The sequence below is a fragment of the Eublepharis macularius genome, chromosome 6 (genome assembly GCF_028583425.1).
Source record: "Eublepharis macularius isolate TG4126 chromosome 6, MPM_Emac_v1.0, whole genome shotgun sequence".
Lineage (NCBI taxonomy): Eukaryota > Metazoa > Chordata > Lepidosauria > Squamata > Eublepharidae > Eublepharis > Eublepharis macularius.
Genome location: NC_072795.1, coordinates 89727837 through 89743134, shown reverse-complemented (window position 1 = coordinate 89743134; position 15298 = coordinate 89727837). Strand labels below are relative to the sequence as shown.

The 15298-nt window shown below is 41.6% G+C and overlaps 1 protein-coding gene across 5 annotated transcripts in view; it reads left to right on the top strand.

The window, feature by feature from the left end:
- The window catches only part of CTBP2 (C-terminal binding protein 2), a 280138-nt gene that overhangs the window by 150286 nt on the left and 114554 nt on the right, over positions 1-15298 (top strand). For 4 of the 5 annotated variants that reach the window (XM_054983751.1, XM_054983752.1, XM_054983754.1 and 1 more), the window contains one exon: positions 2559-2720. The exons of the other annotated variant lie outside the window; for it this stretch is intronic. In XM_054983751.1, the coding sequence (XP_054839726.1) occupies positions 2663-2720 (58 nt within the window). In that variant the 5' untranslated portion in view covers positions 2559-2662. The remainder of the gene's footprint in view (positions 1-2558; positions 2721-15298) is intronic. 5 annotated transcript variants of the gene reach the window in all.

The window sequence follows — 15298 nt, the reverse complement described above, 5'->3', positions numbered from 1 at the left end:
GTTGCATTGTCTTGGATTATAGGTTTACGGGGAACCACAAGAAAAATATTGGCAAGATAAGCACAACAATATGTAGATGGAAGCTTTGGCAAACAAAGAAACTGAGCAAACAAGTTCTACCCCCGACCACCAGAAGCAATTTTTCTTTCTGGTTTCTAAGTTTTAATTAGAAACAGCCAACATGTTTCCAATTTTTTCTCAACACCCTGGGGGGGTCTTGATTTTTTTTAAAAAATAAGAAACTTGAGACTATTTCTAAGTATACAAGCTACAAGTTTCTGACTGGGAGGCCACATTCAGTGCGGTGAGGTATGATCAGAGTCATAAAAATTCACTCATTTCATATCCATGCACACAACTGTATGTGCTGAATCTTTGGTTGGTAGCCTCCAGCAAAGTCCAGATAACAGTGCTGGAGGCAACCATGAATCCTAATGGATGCAGATTGTGATTGCTATAATAATGCGGTTGTGTTTGACAGAGTGCCTGTAACTGTGTATATGCTAATCTTTCTGCTTAAGCCACAGTTAAGTCCAAAGAACTCAACATAAAGCTCCCATGACAAATGCATATTTTAATAGTACAGCGCAGTAAAACTTCAATTTAGTTCTCTAGAATTTTTCAGTCCATAAATTGCCTACAACCACTGGGCACAGGGCAAAAATATATACTGGCACAATATAAGCCTTTTTCTTCCTTTTGCCCATAGTCTGGTATTTGAGCCCTAGGTATCTGCTTAGTTGCATCTTGATTGCTTTTGGAAAAGCATGTTGGCTTGATGGTCAAGAATACCTTCTATCAACTGCATCTGGTGCGGCAACATTCTGGTTACCTAGACTCAGCTGATCTCACCATGCTGATCCATGCTTCTGTCACCTCACAGTTGGGTTACTGCAATGGACTCCATGTAGGGCTTCCCTAAAGACAACTTGACCAGAAAGCAGCAACCTGACTATTGTCAGGGGCTAGCTGTTGGGAATATATGTTGCCCATTTTGAAACAAATACATTGGGTGCTGTTTCAAAATGGACAAGGTTCTCTGGAAAAGTCAGTAACTCTAGGAAAAGTAGAAGGCAGTAGGAAAAGAGGAAGACCTAAAACGAGATGGCTTGACTCAATAAAAAGAAGCTACGTCCTACAGTTTGCAAGATCAGAGCAAGTCAATTAATGATAGGATGTTTTGGAGGTCTTTCATTTATAGGGTTGCTATAGGTCGGAGGCTGACCTTTAAAGTCCTTCACAGTGTGGAAGCCACACATTTGAAGAACCATCTTCTTTCGTTTGTCCCTGCGCACCAATTACAGTCCTCACACAGATATTTGTTGGCTATCCCACTACTTGGGGTGGCTTGTCTGGAATCAGCCAAGCTTAGGCCTTTTCCATTGTAGCTCCTGCTCTGTGGAATGGGCTCTCTGAAGAGGTAAGGGGAGCCCACTCCTTGGCGTTCTTTAGTAGGTGCTGCAATGCTTGCTTGATTTCCTAGGTTTTTGAGGGGGGGTGAAGGGCAGGCAACTTTTAATGGGGAGGGAGAGACTTGTTTGCTATTTTATTTTGGTTTTAATTGGAAATATTTTTAACTTACTGTAACCCACTTTGAACCACATGGAAAGGCGGAATATAAATATTTTAATAATAAATAAATACATTTTAGAGAACGACATCTATCTGTAGCAGAATCCTGTCTCAGATAAGTTATAAATGAATGGCAGGTATATTCTTATGCTTTAAGTTTGAAGAAAAATAGATGTTGTTGTAATCTCATGTCAGCCACAACATCAAGTTCCACCTTTAGTTGTAATCTCATTTATAAGAATTTGCTGTTGCATATCTGCCACATGAGTATGTAGGGAGCATCCAGGGTACTAAACAGGGTGGCATATATGTTTGGAAACTTTTACCATTTATTGCATTTCATCTTTTCCCTGTCGGTTGACATAACATGGTTGGGGACCATGGCCAAACTATGCATTTCTTGCTGAGTATGGCTTTTACTAGTGTGGTAGTGTCCTGGATAGACCAGGCAAGCCCAGTCTCATCAGATCATGGAAGCTAAATAAGGTCGGCTTTGGTTAGTAATTGGATGGGAGACCTCCAATGAAAACTAGGGATACAGAGGCGGGCAATGGCAAACCACCTATGTTAGTCTCTTGCCATTAAAACCCCACCAGAGGTCACCATAAGTCATCTGTAACTTGAGGGCACTCTCCACCACAGTGTTCGCTTACTGTCTTCTGATAGTACAACATCTTCATAACATTATTCAAGTTATGGTGCAACTGCAGTCCTTTGAACATTTTACTACAAGGTAGAAGGTTACTTTATCAAGTAGGGCTGCTTTGAGTACCTGAATGGATTTAGGTAAATCTAGCTTCCTGTCCAGTTCTGTGACATACTCCTTTCTCCTTCATAACAGTGGTTATAGGTCATACCATTTTCGACTAATTGTTTTAAGATGAACATTACTGAAGCTGTTTCATTCTAATAATACAAATAGCATCTATAGCCATTTACAGATGGTTGTTTAATCGGGAGCTAATTAAATACAATTCTTGTTTCAGGATTCAAAGTGACGTTATGCACTCGGACTACTGTGAATTTCCATAAGTTCGCCGGGGATTGCTTTATCCTTTGATTACACAACTTACAAATTCGCAGTAGAGCAATGGCACTTGTGGACAAACACAAAGTCAAACGGCAGCGATTGGACAGAATTTGTGAAGGTAAGCTTTGATGAAATCTATACATCTAATAAAATATTTCTCGGAGCTTTAGGAAACTTGTAAAATCTTTCATGAGTGTTTCTTGTTACAGTAAGCAGATTCAGAAGTACAATGGTATAACTGCAGGAGAGAGCAGTACCATAGCCGTCTCTTTGTACCTCCCAGTTGCATCTCCCAGTTGCACCATTCTAATCTCTCGTTCATGATAGATGACAAGTAATGGTCAGGGGAAAGTTGCATGCATTGCATCATATTCTTATTCTGAAGTTAACCCAGGTATTCGTCTAATGTGAAAAATCTTTGGATCAGCCTTTGAAAAATCCTTAAAAATCATGTGCATTTATTTGAGAAGTATAGGATCAAAACATGTTTGTTAATACCAGTTGCTTGGACTGGTTTACATGGCTCAGGGGTCCCCAACATGTCTCCCATGGGGAACATCAACACCTTTTGCCTAAACGGTTTTAGAAAGTGGGCGTGGCCTGGTGGAGATTCTTTTATTGAGGGGGTGTTGTGGTATAAAGTTTGTGGTACGAAGTTGACAGTGACTTTATGTAAAGTGTGTGCAAGCAGCAGACTGATATCCTTAATACACAGTGGGACTTGATTCTGACTAAACACACAGCTAAAATGCCTGATGTACCTAACTGGAACTTCTTTCCAATTTGAATTTATTTTTATAATTCAGCTGGAAATAATATCACTATATCACTTTTTAAAAATCCTTTATGTTCCCATCAAAATCTGGCCAGAATCTCTTTCATACTGTATACACAAGGAGCTCTCTTCAGCCCATCAGCACCACCTGTCATTGTCGCAAGTGAAAGCGCAGGTTAAAATGTCTGGGCTCATGAGGGAAGGGTTCATCTAAAGGGACAGCCAGGAAAAGAGGCATTTTCCCTTCTCTTTTGCATACGTGCATTAGGTGCCTCTAAAATGAAGTCAGATACTACCAGATGAGGGTTTCTTAGCTAGCTCAATAGGTATATTTATTTTTGTGTATGCACAGAGGCAGATCTACTGAGAAACTAATGAAGCTTAAGCTTCAGAGCCCCTAATCCCAGAGAGTCCCTGAAGCAACTTTTTTTTTAGTGAGTGAATCTTTCAACAAAAATTAATGGAGTTTTTTCAGGTGTCTGTTATTAAAATAAGGCTATTATAGTGAAAGAATCATAAGCCAATGGGTTGAAGTACTTAATATTGACCTTAGAATGGCGCATGTTCAATATTGTAGCTTCCCCTAAAGTGGGCTGGTTGTTCCCAGCAGCCTAGCAGTTCAGTCTGGCCCAGGAAGAAGCAACAGCAGCATAAGGGTAGGGAAAGGCCTGCACAGATCTTGTTTCAAGGTCTGCTTTGGATTATTGCAGGTTACATATAACCTAACTCCCTAACAGGGAAGGTGGCATGGTATAGCCCAATCTCGTCAGATCTCAGAAGCTAAACAGGGTCATTACTTAGATGGAAGACCAACAAGGAAGACTCTGCAGCGGAGGGCAATGGCAAACCACCTCTGCTTCTCACTTGTCTTGAAAACCCCTTGCTAGGATTGCTATAAGTTAGTTGTGACTTGAGAACACTTTATGCACACACACAACTCCCTAAAATTTTATGGATGACTCTAGCACGTGGCTGCCATTTTGTGATTGGCACTTCCTCTTGCGACTGCCATTTTGTGCTTGCATCTACCACACTATGTCAGAATTTCAGAGGTGTCTACAGGCTTTAAAATTTTGAGGAACCGTGCTCTAGCTGCTTACAGAGCACACAGGACTACTTCAAAAATGGCATCTTGGAATCAAGTTATTTCCCCTGCCTCCATAATGTCTAGTTCAGGTTACCTTGTCGTTGCCATGAATGCTCCCTTGGCGTTTTTCAGAGGCAGCCAACAAAGTGGTGTAAATTGAAGAAATGAACATTGTACCCATGTTAACACCCTGGACAAGTAGAACGCTTTCGGTGGTGTCCCTATTCCCTGTATCATGTAGTTTTGCCCCAAATTCTGATGTCATAAAAGTGGTTGCCACTGTAATCGGTGAGCTATTTGCTCACATAAATGAGTAAGTGAAAAGACAGCGCCTAAAAGAACATGCCAGCCTGTCTTTCATTTTTATTATTAGTACATCTTCAAATTTATCTCTGCAATCATGGCAACTGTTCGTCTAGACAGTGTATGTTACTTTTATTTACTTATGAGATAAATTGAAACAGGAGCCAGGAGTGACAATGTCAGACTTCCTAATGTGTTCACTGATACGTCTTTCTCCTGAGAGTTGATGGTCAACTTATAAAAGTTTTACAGGCAGTAGCCAAAAAAAAAAAAGTCATTCAGTCAGCAATAGCTTCATTTATTTCTTGTAGAGACTTAGGTACATATAAAGATGGTATCTGTCCAGGGTGAGGAGCAGATTTTATGAATTCTATGGGAAAAGGAAGTAAGGCATAAATAATAAAATTTAAATGTTTAAAGACTCGTGCAGAAGTTCTTCATTAAATTTTTAGTTTTCAAAAGTCGTTAGATAAAAACTAACAAGTCCTGTGTCACCTTAACAGTTGCAGAGGTATTAAAACGTGAGCTTTTGTAAGCAAGAGGCTTCTTCATCAGATATTTGAGGTTCTTTACAATAATAATTCATTAGCTTTTAATGTGCCATAGTATTCTTAGTGGCTTTTGCTACAACAGAGTGATATGCATACATCAGTGCTTCATTATTTTGCTGAAGTTTTTGTGAATCTTTTCCCTGCAAGGATCATGCAGTGGGACTCTTGTTTCCCAGATCCACTCCACCTTCCCTTAATGCTTCTAAGTTTGCCATGAATTATTTAGCCATCAGCTGAGAGCAGGCTGAGGCTGGTGATTGTTTAGCACACAGAGGCTTCCAATGAAACACATTATTGATACCAGTATCCCTTGGCAAGCTCCATAAGGTGGGAGCAAATTTCAAACACAAAACAAAGAACTGGAGCTTGAAGGAAAAAAAATAGTCTTCATTTCATAATGTAATACAGAAACATGTAAAAGCCATTCTACCTGTCACTTTAATTAACCCAATCAAAACTGGGTTAATCTTCTCCAGAACACAGTGGAAGGATGCTTCCTTTGTAATCCGGGGGGGGGGGGGGCGTGGAATGATGACAACTGCCAGAGCTGTGTGGCATGAAAGAGCAAGTTGTGTTTCTACCCATCGAAATGCTATAAACACGCAGGTGTAGAGCTCTCTCATATCTAAAATAGACTTTGAACCTGACTTAAAAGAGTTCCATCAGTCTGCTTTGGATTTTTCAAAAGCCACCCTTCCAGTTTGAAGTTTGCTATCAGATGTGGTTGTTAAGTGTACATGAAACTTAAAAGGATCAGAGGACAAGCCTACTAACAGAGCATTAGAGATATTTGAAGCTTAGATTATTTTCCTCTGAACAATGAATTTTACAATTCTTCCCCTTCCGTCGTTTTTCTGCCAAAATATTTTTCCTAATTTGTAAAGGTACAGTTTACATAAAACAAGAAATTCATTTGTTGTTTGCACAAGTACATTTGCAATGTTAATTAGACTGAAGGGATTTAATGCTGTCATACATTGCACAACAGTTTTTTGCACTGTCTTTGTATTATTAAAACATTTATAGCCATAAAAGTCTTACTAAATGCAATTACTTTAAAAATAATACTAAAATAACTCCCAGGTCATGACTAACATTCACAGGATTTCAAACCATTGCAAACTTTTCTGATGGCTGGTACATCCATCTACCAGCTACTGTTTATACATACAGTTGAGTCCATGTATAAAATCAAGCAGGATACATGGTCCTTACTCTTTAAACACCCACAGTCTTCATTGCTGGTGACCAAAGAGGCTCAGCATAATCAAGTGAATGCACACCCAGCACCATCTGATAAAGAAGGCAAGAAGATTGATGCCCTAGGGAAGAGACAATACTCCGTTTCAGCACTCAACTTACGGATTGGCAGTTACCAAACCAGAATGGGAGTCTACCAACTCTGTCATTGGGAGTAGTACATCAAGGATATTCCCCAAGATGAGAGGAACATGTGAAAGTTCAGTGAAACACAGCTGTAGTGCCTTATGCATGCCTGAATATGTGCACCTTGCAAAACTGGTTTGTATGAAGGTATCATGTCACCTTATACTCTCCTAGTCATAAATTTTCTATACCCAGACAGGCACTCAGATCGTTAGTCAGGTGATTCCTTGAGTCTAACCTTACACGAGGTATGCCCTTTGGTACATCTCCAATACCTATGTATTGGAAACATAAAGCATAAAACCTCTTATGCTTAGGCCATACTTCCCATTATCTGCCATTTGAACAGGTCTGTGTGCATATGTATGCTAAAGTTGTTAAGGCTAATGTCATGGAACAAACATTCCAGGGACCTGTAGAATCTCATTAATGGACATATTTTAGTAGCAATGTTGGTCTTACAAAAAAGAAATGTATTGGAGATTGAGTGAATACCGTTTATTGATCCTACCCTTCTATTTAAAATATCAGAAGAAAACATTTGAAGTAAAATGTATTTGTGTTGATGTATCTGTACCTAGGAGCAACATACCATACTGTTGGATGTTGAATCACTTTGAAGATATTGCTTCAGCAGTAGTTCATTTTAGAGCAGTATTTTACAGATAGTGGAATAAGATCCTTGTGGGCTAGATGCCAGTATGCCTGCCATGGGGAATTTAAGCAAAGGTCATATACTTGGTCCATTTCAGCCTGGTTTCAGGGCTGGTTTTAGTCCCGAGAAAGCATTATTTTCTCTAGTGAAGGATCTCTGTCTGTTGATGGAGACCAGCATTGCTTCTTTGTTGATCTTATTAGAACTGACAGCAGTCTTTGACAGTCTGGATCACTGTGTTCTGTTAAATAATTTGGAGAGTGAGATAGGTGTGAAGGGAATGGCACTCCAGTAGCTTTAGTCGTTTTTGTCCAGTGAAATGCAACTCATTGTGCCATTGAAGAGGCAGAGTCAGTTCTTTGGAGCTAACATGTGGGGTGCATTGTAGTTCTGTCCATTCACATATGTTTAGTATCTATCAAACCACTTAATTACATTTTATCATACATATGGGGATTATGCAACACATGATCGTCTTGATACATGCAGTCACCATTTTGTATGAAGGGGCTAATGCACATATTTTCACACATTGGGGCTGGTTTCCCAAAGTTCTGGTCTGTGTGTTCAGAAGCAAGAAAATACATGTATTGCCCCTTTCAAACAATTGCAGACATTGGAAGGATTACGTGTTGTGTATTCTCTCCATTCTGTCCTAAAACATAATGACAGAAAAGGGCTAATATGCTGATAACATCCAGCTTTCTCTTTTGTGCCTCCAGAAGTGTCTGTTAATTTAGTTGCAAGTATAAACCCAAGAAATTAAACAAGAAATTCTTCTTTCAGGTGGAGCTGCTGTAGCATAGTGGTTAAGTGGCTGGCTGCAAATAGCACGGTTTGAATCTGACTACTGCCATTAGCTCAGTAGGTGGCCTTGGGAAAGCTGCTCCTCTCAGCCCCAGCTCTCCAGCTGTATTTTGGGGATAATAACAACACTGACACTGTTCACCACCCTGAGTAGGACAATAATCTGTCTAGAAGGGTGGTATATAAGCACACTGTTGTTCTTGTTGTTGTTATATCCAAAACAGGCCGAGTGAGGATTCCTTGGTTGCATTACTGTTGACCGATAGTACCTCAGTCTTGTCTGGATTCAGCTTCAGTTTATGGGCTCTCATACGTTACAATTCCACTAGTTTACAGTTAGGATTGAAATCACTTGAGCCTTTGATACTCATCGTGTCCAGAAGTGTACAGTGGTATTTGTTTTTATTCAATTTTTATATCACTTCTCCTCAGTTAAGATCTCGAAGCGGTTCACAACAGTTACAATGGTTAAAAACAAAAATATAATATTCAATAAAATCACAATAAAACAGCCTAATACAAAAAATTAAAAAACACTCTAGTCCCAACCCCAGCCTATAAAACCTTGCGAATAACATAAACATTATAGATAGATAAAAATGCACAGCAATTTGTTCTTCCTCACAAAAGAATATTAGATAGCAAAGGCCCACTGGAATAGTTCTGCCTTACTGAGTTTCCAGAACATCAATAGATCCTGCTGAGCACGAATGCCTTCCAACAGTGCATTCCGAAGGGAGGATGCCACAGTTGTAAAGGCCCTCTTCCTGGTGGAAGAAAGTTGTGCCCTCCTAGGGCCAGAAATCATGAGCAAGCCCTGTGAAGATGAATGAAATGGGGGGAGGGGTTCAAAATGGGAGAGATGGGCTCGAAGGTATGAAGGTCCCAGACTGTGAAGGGTTTTAAAGGTGAGGACCTTTGAATTGGATCCATAGGCTTACAGGTAACCAGTGCAGCTGCTTCAAAATTAATGTTATATGAACTGACCATGGTGACTTGATCAGCTACATAGCAGCTGCATTCTGCACCACCTGAAGTCTCTGCAGTGACTTCAAGAGTAGCCCTACATAGAGCGAGTTGCAGTAATCTAAACAAGAGGTGACCATCACATGGATCAATGTGGGAAGGTTAGCTTGAGTAGATTTGGTGAAAGTTGTTGGACCTGGCGATGATGGAAAAATGCTGTTCTATCCACCATGGGCGCCTGTTTGTCCATGGAAAGCTTAGAAGCAAGCCAAACCTCCAAACTCTTCACGGAGTCTACATCAAAAAGCTGGGCTCGGTTGAATAATGGGAGTGACAAATTCCCCACAGCCGATGTCCTTCCCAGCCACACGACCTCAGTTTTCAAAGGATTAAACTTCAGCCAGCTACCCCTTACAGCATCTAGGCACTGGGCCAAGGAAAAGATACCTGTTTCTGGTTGCTTGTCAAGTAGAAAGTAGACTTGGGAGACATCAGCATACCGGTGGCATCCAACCCCAAGACTCCTAACAATGTCCACTAGGGGGCGCGTATATAAAAATATATAAATAAAACCATTGGGGACAAGATCGACCCCACAGTGTGTTCCCGTCATGATGAACCCTCATCCCCAATGACCACCCTCATTGAGCATCTGTGGAGGAAAGAGCCGAACTACTGTAAGGCGGTAACTTTTACCATGGTGAGGCTAGGTGGTCAACCAAAACCAAATGGTCAATTGTGTCAGACACTGCCGACAGAGCTAATAAAATCAGCAGCTCACAATCACCGTTATCTAGCTGAAGCCAGATGTCACCAAACAGAGCTATTGAAGCAATCTCAGTCCCAACGCCCAGCCTGAAGCCAGAATGAAATAGATCAAGAGCTGATGTATCATTCAAAAACCCCTGAAGTTGGTCAGCCACCACCCTCTCAATGAACTTACCCAGGAAAGGCAAATTTGCCACTTTATCTAAGGAAGGCTTTTTCAACAGAGGTCTCACTACTGTCTCCTTGAGGGAGCTAGGAAATTGGCCCAACACAAAGGAACAGTTGCTTGCAAGGGGCTTCCCACCACATCACAACAAGATTTAATTAGCCAAGAGAGGCATGGGTACAGCGAGCAGGTGGTAAGCATTACAGCCATCAGGGTTCTGTTAACATCTGCAGGGGGAAAGTGGACTGAAGCAGTCTAAGAATGGACCTAGCTGGTATGTTACTAGCAACAAACTTGGCAGCCATGTCAGCATGAAGTACAGAGACTTTATTCGTAAAATAAGTCGCAAATAAGTCACAGCTAAAAAATGAATCATCTACTACTTTAGACTCTGTAGGAGTGGTTAACTACTGAATCAATCTAATCAATTAAGCTGGACATGAACTAACAGATGCAGTGGAGGCGGAAAAGTAATTCCTCTGCCACCTTCACCACCACTTCATAGGCCTTCAACTGAATCCTATAATGTGTCTCATACTCTTGTCACGAGTCTCGCGCCATTTACTCTCCAGCCTTCTTAACAACCTCTTACCTTCTCTTAGCTCCTTATTATACTATAGAGCCACCAGGAGTGAAGAGGACGTTGGGGAGCAACTCCTGAAGGCCCTTATTCCAGGACTTGGTAAACCCATCAAGCGAGCTCCCAGCAGGCCCAGAGAAATCCGACAAAGCATTCCGAAATCCATTAGGATCCATAAGTCTCCATGGGCAAGCATAAATCTGCTCGTTGCCCAAGCAGGATGAGGCAGCTCACTTCAATCCTGCCCTAGCGAGGAAATGATCTGACCATGGCACTGGTTCACAGACAACCACATACTCCAGATCAACCTCTGCACAAAAGATCAAATCTAGGGTGTGGCCAGCTTCATGTGTGGAAGCCAACACACCCCAGAGACCCAATGTTGTTAGCAATCAGAGCCCTACCACCCCTTCCTCTTACGCTATAAGCACATGGCACTTTCTACCCCAGGATGGTTGCTGGCCCAGCTAGAGCATGGAAAACTACCAGAAGCTGAGTCAAACAGCTGGCTAACTGATGCCCTTTACGCCCCGGAGAGTGACACATATCTAAGAACAATGAGGTCTCCCAAGAACTCCTGGCTAATCCCATCAATGCCTTACTTCTCTTCCTCAAACCACCTACCCTAATCAGAGCTGTTCAGCAAACCTTATAGCTCTCTCCCTGTCCAGCAACTGCTGGGTCATCAAGCCCCATTCAGATCTTTAGTCTACCTCAGGTAGAGCCATGACATTTCCTCTAACTTACTGTTCAAACATTCAGACAAGTTATCAAACCATTGTCTTTGAGGCAAGACATTGGTTTTCTCCAGGGCATGTTTCACTCAATAACTGGGCTGTCCAACCAGGTGCTCAGTGTTCGTGTTCTGGATCAAAACACCCACCCTCAAGTTTGCTTGAGTCCCCACTTCTGTCCATGAAACGCTGGGTTTTTTTCTGCCCTTCCCACAGACCTTTCTTTCTCTTCAGGACTGGTAAATATCACCCCATCCCAGCTACTCTCTCCAACTTTTCTCCCTGTTTTCTAGTTAGCTCTGTGTGTATGCTGTGTATGGTTTTTTGGTATGCTTGCCTTTTACCCCTCTGTTAGTAAATAAGCCTTTTCTCTAGAACATCTGCTTGTATAATTGAGAGTTCTCTAAGGGAACAATCGTGGTATACATAGGTGGAGATCCCAGTTACCACCTCTCGCTGTATCTCCTTGAATGCTAATTCTCCCAACACACAAGGAGACCCCCCCCATGGGGGGGATGCATGGATGTTGAAGTCCTCCAGGATCACTGACCTGGGAACTACAGCACCCAATCAGCAACAACCTCTGCCACAGCCTCTTCCAAGAGGTATTGGAAGATCTTTCCTTTTTTTTTCTAGGCAAAAGTAAATCTTCAGGGTGCCTGGGAAAGTTTTAGTTCCAATACCAGGCCTTAGCTGGATTTAAATAGGTCTAGATATTCCATTTCCTCCCAGAAAACCTGGAATTCTGCAGCTGCTACCCACTCATGCAGTTGCCCCCAAAGGGGATGTCAGTACCCAGACCAGTCGTCAGGGTCCACTACACTGCTTGCTCCATCACAACTCTTCAGACTTCCAACTATAGCTTGGTCCCCTGTATTCATTGCTGGATATGTGAGGCCTGGCTTAAATTTGATTCCTGAATGGGAAAGGCTGGAATACAAAGCAATTGCAGCAGAATAGATGACTGCAGTAGTTTGATGTGATAGCATTTGCGCCTCTTTCTAGGTTAATTAAACATAAGGGCACTCAAATCCTTATAGAAATATAGTTACATTGTATAAACAAACAACAGTTCAAGCTAATGTTGCAGTCAGTAATACATGGCCTTTCTTAAGTAAATGTTCCCCAGAGATTTAAGTGGACTTTACTTGACTTGTAAATGGTATGAAGGTTCCAAATCAGACAGATAATGCAGTCAGAACTATCACAGTGAGGAATGTGATTCTTCTTTCTGACTCACAGCTGCTTTCTAGGCACATGTTGCTCACATGTCTTGCATCACCCACATCAGGGCACGGGGGAATCTCTGTGACAAGATTTAGAGTGTGAGATAGACATGAAACAAGCTGTGCAGATAAACATCTTGTATGTTGCATTTAGTGAAGTATGAAACAAGCGAATAAAGCCCCGATGGCTCACTGAGCGTTACCCAACATTGCAAGCTTAGTAACAGAGAAAGGAATTTAAGTTTGCTTGGTGTGTTGGGCTGCTGACATACAAATTGGAGGCCTGTCTTTCAGAAGACTTTGTTTTCATGTTGTTTGCTGAGGATCTGCACCTGGGCAGTTTTCAAACGTGTTTATAATTAGCTCTCTTTGTTACAGTTCTGCAGTCCCAGGCCTGGTGAAATGAAAGAGAATTTCCTCTTTTCCAGCTATGACTGGACTAGAATGTAAGTTAACCCTGTAAGGCTGGGTGGACCAAATGGTTCAGTGCTGATTGAAGGTCATGTGTGAAACATACCACGAGTAAGAAGGTTATGCTATTTTAAATAAAAATTTGTTGTATGTAATTAGCTTATGAATCACTTTTGTATCAACATTTTTTGGTAGTCATGTAGCACTTACTCTGAGAAATTCTGATTCTATAGATAGTTACCCCCCCACCCCAATTAGAAAAGTTCGAATTGGCTCTTCTGATATCTGATATTGAGCTTAGAAATAATGGTATTTTAAAGCCAGGGTAAATTTTATACTATTTATAATTCCTTTCTTGTTCACAGACCATTTTATATTAAATACTATGTCTCTGCAGTCAGTAGGAGCCGCTAGATAATCTATTTACCCAAACAAAAGCTGGTACTCTTGAGTCTTTGTACACACAGCTAGTTCCATGGAATGGAAACAACTTGCTGACTTCTGCTTCAGTAGCACTGGTGCTCGTTTTGCTTTAGTAATTAAATAATCACAGATGTTGCGACACTATATTTCCTTCTTTAAAAACCAAGAACAAACAGAGGCTAGATAGTGCTGTAAAAAAGCACTCATGCTATAAAGGTACACTGTCCAAAATAGATTTTTAAAAAATACACAAAAGGGCTCATAGCCTTGTTGCTATTTTTGCCTTCTGAAGGGCTTGCATTCACTGAAGAACCCATCCTTTTGTGTGCTTAAAGCACCTATACAAAAACTACTCCTGGAAAATCAGATCACTGTGTACCTCTCTCTATTGAAGCTGAAGTTTGGGGGTTTTGCCAAGAAACAATTTAAAGAATACATGAAGTGTACAAATAACACAGACAATGGCAAATGCATGGTATTGCCATAAAGGTTTGGAAAGTTTGAGTAACATATAATAGGTTTAATTAGGGTTGCCAAGTCCCTGGGAGGGGGTGTGAAAGCAAGGGATGGGTGGGTAGTGGGGGTTGCGCAAGTAAGAACTTACTTTGTGCATCATGTTCTCCAGATTCAGAGGAGTTAGCCGTGTTAGTCTGTAGTTGCAAAACAGTAAAGAGTTCAGTAGCATCTTTAAGACTAACTTTATTGTAGCATAAGTTTTTGAGAACCACAACTCTCTTCATCAGATGCTCCAGAGCACCCTGCATCATGCTGGGCACCACATGGAAGTAGTGGGTTGTGCCTGGGACCAATTAAGTAAAAATCAGCCCCAAACACTAAATTGGGGCTGATGTTTATTCAGTCAGCCCCTGGCATAATACAGTGTTGGTCCAGAGTGTGCGGGAGTATGCTTATCCTCCACACTGTGTTCCTGCACCTTGCTCCCTTGCTGGTCAGGGGGCAGAGGCTGGGGAACAGGGGATCCCCTGCTCCCACCGGGGGACTGGCAAGCCTAGGTTTAATGTATGTACCACACACATAGAGTAAATGAGGGAAGTCATACAATCAAGAAAAATTTATTGACTGACAACTGATATTTAAGGCTGTTTGTGTGTTCTAATAATACTGCTTCCTCCAGTGCTCTGGAGACTATGGGAGATGCTCCACACAATGTAGGAGGAGCGCACAATTGCATTCCTCCCCATGCCAGCATTGGCATAGGGTCGGACAGTCGCATGATCCATATTGCTTTGGTGTTGTGGGAAGGCACAGTAGTTCTGTTCCAGAAGCTGTTCCATTGGCTTCTGTGGGCTTAGACTGGAGTAACTCTGCATATGGTTGCACTGTATATATTCCAAGATAATGTAAGATTCCATCCATAGAACTGGAAGAAAATTAGTGTTACTTTTGTCCCTAATACAAGGATGTAGAAATGTTACATGCTGCTATTTACAGTCTCATCACAGAGCTTTTGATGCAGCTTGAGCCTAGGTAAAAGCCCCTGCTAATGGGTGCATAATATGGTTACAGGGAATATCGATAGTTTCTTAGGTAACCTTTTATTTGAAAGAAAACTATGCCCCAAACATGTCCAAATGTCCAAACATGTCATTCTAGTAACTGAACATCACCACCAAAGAAAAGCTCTTAGATTAGGCTAATACATTAACAGTGAAATCCTAAGCAGAGTTCCTACAGTCTAAGCCAGCCACAGCTGGCATGCAGAGCCCTCTCTGTGGGCACGCGAGCCAAGTCGCCAATCGCTAGGTCCAGGGCTCATTTGGAGGGGGAACGCCTGCAACAGCGTTCCAGTAGCTCTGAGCAGAGATCACATGGGTTTTGGCCCTGCCCACGTGATTCC